This window comes from Anoplolepis gracilipes, chromosome 1, assembly GCF_047496725.1.
Source record: "Anoplolepis gracilipes chromosome 1, ASM4749672v1, whole genome shotgun sequence".
NCBI classification, from domain to species: domain Eukaryota; kingdom Metazoa; phylum Arthropoda; class Insecta; order Hymenoptera; family Formicidae; genus Anoplolepis; species Anoplolepis gracilipes.
In genome coordinates, this window is record NC_132970.1 from 17981335 (window position 1) to 17990884 (window position 9550).

Below are 9550 nucleotides of genomic sequence, written 5' to 3' on the forward strand. Positions count from 1 at the left end.
TTCTAATTGTAATATTTATTCATAAAAATATGAAATTGCAAAATGCTTATTTGCAAGCATTATTTTATTTTAATCAGTGACAATTGAATTTCTCTCAAATTACTTAAAATAAATTAGCTATTATACTACTGGATGCACCCATTATAAAGTTCTCTAAGATTAGTTACATACCATTACAAGCTTTTCGAAATTGAGAACCGCTAGATAAATCAGCTGCCTTTCGGATAATATCTCTCGACGCTTGTGTCAATTGTGAGCTTGATAATTCATACGTGATGGATTGAATGGATGAAGAAAATGCTATAGTCTGAAAGTTTACAACGCTGTCGGGAAAGATTCCAACAATCTTATCTAAGTATATCTTTAGGCCTTTATATGAGTTTTGTTATTCAACCTTGATCTTTAAATAATTATAATTTTTATAGTTCAACGAGTAGATTTTTCTTGGAAAATAAAATCATAGAAGGTAATGATAATTACTATCGATTGTAAGAACCCTAACAGCACACATGTTCAAAAGATGTTTATAAGAAATCCATAGAATGTTAAAACATATTTTAATATCCTGTGAATATCCTCTTATAAACATCTTTTGAACATATGTGCTGATAGGGAAAATACGTCAATTTTGTAGAGAAACATCAGACTCAAAGAAAATGAATTGATGTCAATCGAACGCCATACATAAATCGTCCTTTAGGTTCAGTTCAAACGATTAAAACAATTTGATTTAAATAATATATGGGTCCTAATAAGAATCACGTATTTTTTGTACTATTTTAGCTTATAAATAATATTAATTATCGAACTTTGATTTTTCTCTTTTGATTATTAATCACTAAATAGGAGCAATCTTGAAATTATTTATCTTAAAAGTTAAAAAAAAAAAACAAATTTTAAAAATTTAAAACAGTGATAAAATCTTTTTTTAAATTAATCTTAAGAAAAAAATTGAATTTATTTAATTAGAAACACGTTTAATGTGAAAGTTATAAAGTCACAAAAACTGCTAGTCTTTAATTTAAATTATAATAGGAAAAATTATTTTAAAAAATTATTTTAAAAATGATTAAAAAAAATCTTGTAGCTGAAAGAAAGTGACTCTTGTAAAACATTATGTATGATATAATTGATTCTATCGTTTTTTTTAGGAGTTGCAAACATTTTAATTCAAGAGGGCAATGTTTTGGAACTAGTAGTAATTTTAGCAGCAATCTTAAATGATACGGGTACTATATTTGGAGAAAGAACTTTCTAACAATGATAAAATGTTATCAATACGTAGAGAGACTCAGATAACAAACCTAATAAACGCTTCTAATATATCTCGTGAAGCAAAACTGATACAATTAGCTGATTATAAGTTAGATAGTTTGAGAGCCTTTGGGTTGGACAAAAGAAACAGTAAAAGGAATATTTTAAGGTAAAGCATTGTTGATAAAAATAACTAGAAAGTTATAAAAAAGCATTGCATTCAATATTACATCTCAAAATTTTGATTTATTGTTCTACATGAAAGCTGTCGAACATGGATGTTATCAAACTAATTGCGCTTTAGAAAGAGATGTAGATATTTTGTTTGAACGTTATTTAATCTGAAGAGCTCAATGCAAATTCTAAGAATATAATTGATGAATTTGTATATTGATATGAGAGAAAAAGAAATAACATCAAAACGTTACATAAAAGTTATATGCGACACAAATAACATTTCCGAGTAGATTTTTTTCTAAAAAATATATATCTATAAAAATATCATTTTCTCGAAGCGTTTACTTATTTTCCAGATTGTTTGCGATGTTCATTACAAAACCATTTCATGTAATCGGCCAATGCTTCTGCTTCTTTTTCTGTAACTGCATTATACAAAGATCCGCGTATTCCACCCACAGATCTGTAAAAAAAAATCACAACCACTTGAACATCAATTGAATATTACATGAAAAAAATTATTCTATCATTATAAAATTTTTGAACTTTTACAGATTATATTATAATGAAACAGAATCTCTCATTTTTGCCATAACTTTTCTGTGGTTAAATTTATCATCTTTGACAGATATTTTTTGCTGACCTGTGGCCTTTCAGCTGCAACATACCGCGAGCTGCGGCACCAGAAAGGAACTCCTTTTCGAGTTGTTCATCACCGTTATTTATCCTGAACGGAACGTTCATTTTACTGCGCGCGTCTCGCTTGATAGGACACGTATAGAAATCTCCTGAATTGTCAATTATATCGTATACCTTGCTGCTCTTCTTCTTTGCAAGGTTCTGCATACCTTCAACGCCACCGTTTCGTTTGATCCATTCAAACACCAATCCCACGAAATAAATTCTAGTCAAGAATATAGTGATCAATAAATTGAAAACGACAGTTGTAGAGGCTTTCATTACGAATCGGAGATGATATGAAAACAGATTATGCAAGTGTCATATATTCAGAAAATTATTTTTTGCCGAACAAAGCTCTATGCATTGAAACTAGAAACACTCTTGGTAGGTATTTCATGAAAAGAAATGTAAAAATATTTTTTTTAATTTCTTTTTTTGTAGGTTTTTATGTTATTATGTTAGTCTTCGATTACATCTTGTTTTCGTGCATCCTCTGTTTGTTCAGTTACGAAATCATGATATATGATATTGATGATAACTCACTGAAATACGGGTGGCGTGTTGTGCAAGGAATTATCATTTGCCATGACGGTAAAATTCAATACCGTTGGACATATATCCATGGGATGGCCGAGTAGATCGTCCCGTACAATTACCAAAGTAACACCAGCTGGGCCAATGTTCTTCTGGGCACCAGCAAAAATTACCGCAAACTAAAAGAAAACACATATAATACGAATTCTAAATAGATAAAAGTTGACAGAAGTTATTGTAAACAATTATATCGCTTTGGAATTGCTCAATTGCAAATCATTTAGAAAATGATGAAATAATATGAAGTCACATGCTGTATGATTTACAAACAAAATTCATCAAATGCGAGTCACATCTCGATACATTTTCAATTTCCAGATAGCACAGATAATCCAAAAAGAATTCTTTTTTCATCCCATTTTTGTTCTAAAACTTCAATTTAATCCCATAAGAAGTCATAAGATATACTTTTTTGAAATCCTTTTTGAATTACCGGAAAAAAGATTTTTTTTAAATTTATTTAGAATAAATAACACTAATTCATAAAGAATTTCAAAAAGTGAATCCCTTTTAAATTCATAAGGATTACCTGTGCTATCCAGATGGTTGTCAAATTTTACCTTAGATACATCGACAGGCTTCGAAAGGAAGTTGGAAGACATGTCAGCGACAAGTGGCACCCCGTTTGTCTCCGGAATAAAATCGAATTCAATTCCTGAAAGTATTTATTTTTTATATAATATAAGAAAAAAAACAGTTTGAAATATTTTGCTCACCGTGGACAGTCTCGTTGTCGCAATAATAGACATATGAAGCATTCGGATCTAGGTTCCAAGTGGAAGGATCTGGGATTTCTGTATACTTTGTTGTTTTAGGTAGCACCATGTTCACTTTTCCATATTTGACCGCCTCTTTCGCCGCTTTTGCCGACCATGAACCTGATTGAAAAAAAAAATTATTTCATTATTTTGTTTAAAAAATTTATAAATTGCTGCATTTTTTTATTTCTCACTCGTACCAGTTACTAGATAATCCGCAGTTCCGGTCTTCAGTATATTCAAGGGAACTGCCGCAAAAATGCCAGTGCCACCTCCTTGCATAAATAAGATGCGATAGTTTTCGGGAACGTTTCTTTAGAAAGAAAGCAGATTTTATAGAGAAATACCAAAAAAATCAAATATAATTTACATCGCAGTGACAATTGATCGTATTTTTATAGCAGAATAATGAACTGTAAAGAATAAAAAGAATCTTCGATTAAACTTTAATTGTTTTACCTAAACACTTTATTTAATTGAAGAAAAGTCTATGGTAATTGTTTAAGAATATTAAGATTGAGAGTTTTAGGATTTATTATAATTTTTTATTATATAATTTAGATCCTTTATTTTGAGAACGATATAGGTTCAATTTCTAATAAGTGCTTTGCAAAAATTAATTTACATACATTTAAATAAAATTATATCATATGACTTTATATATTATACTTTCAAAATAAACTTTCAAATAAATTTCAATAAATACTTTCAAAATAAATTTGTCGTACTTTCAAAAGAAACAGATCATTTGTGTCAAATAATATTTGGAGGATTTTTATTTTGATTTTAGACTCACAGGATATCTCGTAATGTGGCTTGAGCATTGTTGATGACATTGTTAAAGTCATTCGACCGATGACTTAATTCGAGGATGCTGATTTGCGTGTTTCCATATGCAAGTAATTCTTTTTGAACGTTTTTTATAACCTGTAAATAATGCAATCTCCGATTAACCGACATATGCGAGATAGTTCAATGAACGCAATTGACCCGCATTCCTTCACTATCTCCTTGTGTGTGATCCAGTATCAATCAAATTAATATAAAAACACAACATAATTTGTAAAGAATACTATTTCAGGTGTTTATCTCAATAGAATTTGCGCTTATCGTGGAACTTGTTATTTAATTATAATAATAATGACGCGCAAAGTTCACGACTGTTTTTTTGTCGATGTAACAAAATTTAAAACAAGTTGCTTTTGTGCAAGTCTCGAAAATTATAGTAAAAAAATTATCAGCATTTTGTACAGTCGCTATACTATTGCATACAGCATACGTAATATTTTTTATAAACATTTTTTTAAAATCATTATCGATGCACGTGATGCATACGCATTCAAATTATCATTGCGTGCCTTGCAAAACAGTTGAATGTTTGATTAGCGCACGATATTAATCAAATATTTGCATAATACGTAACTTGTTCAAATAGGAAGAATAATACAGACATAAGAAAACTACGAAATGGATTTGGTACAGATATAGAGCAGATATAGAACAAACAAGTAAAAAGAAATAAAAATTTAGACTTATAAAAAGAATATTGAAAAATGTAACTATACATTTTGTCATTTTAACTACATTAGAATTATAAAAAAAAAAAAAAAGAATTTTTGTATATAAAATATTTTGATATTATATTAACTTTTTTAATTTTGCAGTTACATAAACTGAACAAATAATTTGTTCATTTTGTATTAGTTAAAATTTTTTTTTTCAATTTCGGAAAGAACGAATTGTTATTGAGATCAGATAATTTTACGTGCAAATATTTGAAAACTTTTTTTAGCGACGCAAATGTAGAAGCTATCTGTAGACGATTGTTATGTTTGTCGTATCTCGGAAAAATAATGATGTATCTTTATTGCAGTTACTAATAATTACAGCTGAAATCTCTGGAGTTTTATGCTGTTGCACAGACGCAACAATCATTAAATTTTTTTCGTATATATACCCTGTGTATATCGTTTTTTTATAACTATATTACTTACATAGAATGTAAAAATATTCATATAATATATAATATTATTTGAAATAGATTAATAATAATATGTCATTTTTTCTCTTATAATTATATATACATTTTGAAAGATGTACACTATGAAAGTAATCTTCGCACTTTACATTTAATAAATATTATATTCTATATAATTATATATTAGAGAGAGATTTTTTCTATTTTAGAAAGATTCTATCCTATTTGTTCTATTACAGAGAGAAAGAGAGAGAGAGAGAGACACAGAGAGAGAGAGAGAGAGAGAGAGAGAGAGAGAGAGAGAGAGAGAGAGAGAGAGAGAGAGAGAGAGATTATTTTAATTTATGTGTTTTAATTAATGTGTATTTTTCAGTTATTTTTTAAAATTTATTATAAACTAGTAAAATTAGTTTTAGAATAGATTAATCGATTAAATTAGTTCTCTTCGAGATTAATCTGTTAATTTGTTAAATTTCTATTGGTAGAATTGGCAAGAATGTAAAAAAGAATGTAGAAAAAGAATTGTAACGTATGTAACGTTACAATTCTTTTTGTTACCTCGTGTGGTAATTTAGCCGGGCCGGCGCCGAAATTGATTACTTTATTTTGATCAGTCATTATGCTTGCAGTCGATCCGGACATGCGTGGCAGAGAGCACAGGGCAAACTGAGCAACTTGATGAAAGGCACAAACAAGTAGGCAGACAGACAACACTTAGTAGTCGTTATCGCAGTATCTTCGTTCAGTTGGGGGGAAGGGGGATCTTATCGTCTTAACAACCAATTTTATGCGCCTTCTATCTTAATTTACTGCGTAATTAGATATATCTTCGAGATGTCTTCTCGAGGTAAGTGCGACAATTCGCCAGACGCGAAGTGTCTGCTGTTGTGACTGGTTCTTTTGCTTCAATTTTATTAAGCGAATGGAGAGATATAGAGTGTCACAAAATCGCTTTCTGCCAAGGTCCAATGCTCAACACAAAAGCTATACAGCGCTTTTCAACTCTTTTATGCAACCTTTCATGGTTTATACATGAAGAGCACGTGAGTGTGACATTTGTTGAATTTATCCTAAATTATTTCGAGGCTAACAGGTAAAAGTCATTAAAACTATTATAGAATAGAACTTATAATCTTTCTTAAATTGAATAATTATATATTAAGTGAATTAGATTTTTACAATAAGCAAAATTTTAAAATGATGTGATTATATACAATATATATATATATATATATATATATATATATATATATAGTAATTATTTATAAATTCAATATATATCTTAAAATCGTATGAGCATATATTTTTTATATATATTGACAAAAAAAAATATATATGTACATAGTATAAAAATAATAATTATATAAATAAATAATTCAAATTTTTATTTTAGATTGAATGTAAAATCATCATTAATTCGTGACATTAACTTTAATTTTAAAATTTTATTTTAAATTTCTGCGCGCACGCGTATACGCACACAATATCACTGATGCGTCCGAGGAAACGCTCTCTATCAGAGTTAAAAATGTCGTTTTAGCTTTGTTAGATGCTTATTGAAAGTTGAACAAGGACAGAGCATGCTAAATAGCGTTTTTCCAAACGCACTCTCACTGTATAGATTGTGATATTTATTAGATTAGAAATAGAATTTCATAATAAATAAAATGATATAATAATTCAATAAGAATCAAAAATAAAATTATTATCGTACTAAAGATAATAAATTATAACAATTTTATCACTTGTATTTATCAATGGAATTTAGTTCTTAATTATATTAGAGTTAATTAATATCCTGTTGAAATATTTTTAATTAAATTTGAATTAAATCAACTTTATGAAAAAATACATTCAGATATAAAAAAACATATAATAAAAATAAAACATATAATTATAATTTCAAACATTAATTATAATTTAAAACATTACAATATTCTAGATAGAACAATAAACAGAAAATATAAATATAAACAAATTTCTCTATAAACATAAATTTGCTTGTGTGTGTGAACATAATTTTTTTAATAACTTGTGATTTTTTAAATATTTTGCTAAATCTTAATTAAAAATTTCATTAATAATATTTATTTATAATTTAAGTTTATTTTCAATATTGCTAAAATTTTCTCAAACACTTAAAATATTACTATTAATGTTTTTTTTTGTAATATTTTTATAAAGTATAATATTTGCTTTTTTGCAGCATAATTTTAAATAAATTTATTGAATATAACATTAAGACATATTTTAATTTGATTTTATAGGTAAGAAATTTTATATAATAGATTCCGTTTTGTATAAATCCTGATCGATACATCTGCTTGAAGAAGAGTTTCTGTGATCTAACGCCAGTGGACAGCATCGTACAAGTCAAGCAATTTGAAGATGTTGGATAACATTTTATTAGTATCATCAAATCGTAAAATGTGTTCAGGTAAACTTTTTCTTACAATCTAAATAAAATGTTTAAATTAAGAAAAATTTTATTTTTTAACTATTTTTGCAAAAAATAATTAATTATTAATTATCTAAAAGAAAAATAAAATTTTTTTTCAAATATTTATTTTCTAGAAAATTAGATATAGTATATATTAGTTCATAATAAATAAATATTTGACAGAGTTATTTTTTCTGAAAGATTTTCGTCGAAATGTGAATTCATATTAGTATTCGCGATTGTATTCGTGAATCCACCACAAAATTTCTGCCTATTGAGACATATTTTATTTGTATCATTATATAGTTAATATTTTTAAAGGTTTTCAGATACTATACAAATATCTAAAGATATTTAGAGGACATTTCGAAGACGTCCTATCGTCCTAAAGACGTCTTCGAGATCTCTTTTGGATGTATACTATCTGAAAGTACACACACGCGTGTATCTAATCGCGAATTCGGTTGGTACTCTAACGCAAAGTGGTGCACATTAAAGGGTTATCGTGCACACATTTATAATATAAATATAAGTAATTAAAACATTAAGATAATTATAATAATGTGAATTCTTCTTACTATTATTATACTTCATATTTTTTATTATTATTATTCATTATTCGTATTGATATAATAACTCTTTTAGTATTAATTAATTTATCTTTTTAATTTATTATACATGTTAATGTAAATTTGTGTTACGATAACGTTTGCATAAACTATGTTAGTGCACATATTAGTGCAATGCAACCGAATTCGCTATATGAATATATATAATTACAAATATATAATTACAAATACATAATACAAAATAGTTAGAGATATGCTACATGATATGGTTGCTTTATCAACATGTGTAGGTCACGGGTAGATAACAAGTTGACACGAGTTTTATAAAAATGTATCACGCCACCAGTTAGACCACATTTCAATTAAAAGACTTATTAAGATTCTTGTTTGAATCTTTGATTAACAGTTGTACTTGTAAATGTATCATAGATTTGTTTTTTTAGCTGAATTTTTTGTATTTTTCTTTTTTCCTTTCTTTATTCTTTCAATCTTTCTAAATTTACTTCCTTCTATTTCATTCTCTCTCTTTCTCTTTAATTTAGTTTAAGAAAAAAAAACAAATCTGTTCTTTATCCAATGTTATAGGCGTGTCTTTTAAATATATTTTAGAAGAGACAACATCAAAAATTTTTACATCTATTCATCAAGTAATGAGAGAAATCTTCTTAAGTTGACATTTTAAATTTGAAACTGTTTTTATTTGTAAGTTCAATCGGTTTCAAATCTGTGTTAAATCATCAATAAGAAATGTAGTCATCGCTTTAAGTGATGGTATCAGCAACTCTCTTATCCACTATCATCAGTATCATTCATAAGTATATTATACTTTACGCAATAGAAGTCATAATTTCAATAGTTTATTGAAGCCCGTTATTGACCTTCGCATTTATAGTACACGTTAGTTCAAATTTGGTGATGTCGAAATTTCTTCAAGCTTCTCCTTAAAGTTTTTGCTTAAATTGGACGAATATATACAAATAAAACAGACAAAACATATAAATAAAATTTTAAGTTTGCATATATATATATATATATATATATATATATATATATATATATATGCTTGTGATTTTTTAAAATATTTTGCTAAGTCTTAATT

At 27.3% G+C, this 9550-nt stretch overlaps 2 protein-coding genes across 2 annotated transcripts; one reads left to right on the forward strand and one right to left on the reverse strand.

Annotated features, from left to right (window-relative positions):
* Nucleotides 1-284: 284 nt before the first annotated feature.
* On the forward strand, nt 285-1599 carry Mesh1 (Metazoan SpoT homolog-1). Its single transcript, XM_072887880.1, is given in 5 exon segments — nt 285-305; nt 613-700; nt 1152-1239; nt 1241-1387; nt 1452-1599. Coding segments are annotated over 5 exon segments (492 nt in total).
* Nucleotides 1481-6160, reverse strand: LOC140671534 (phosphoserine aminotransferase). The gene is given in 9 exon segments (XM_072902873.1): nt 1481-1796; nt 1798-1894; nt 2075-2335; nt 2656-2825; nt 3267-3361; nt 3423-3584; nt 3665-3777; nt 4261-4391; nt 6001-6160. Coding segments are annotated over 9 exon segments (1137 nt in total). The 5' UTR covers nt 6085-6160; the 3' UTR covers nt 1481-1772.
* Nucleotides 6161-9550: the final 3390 nt, after the last annotated feature.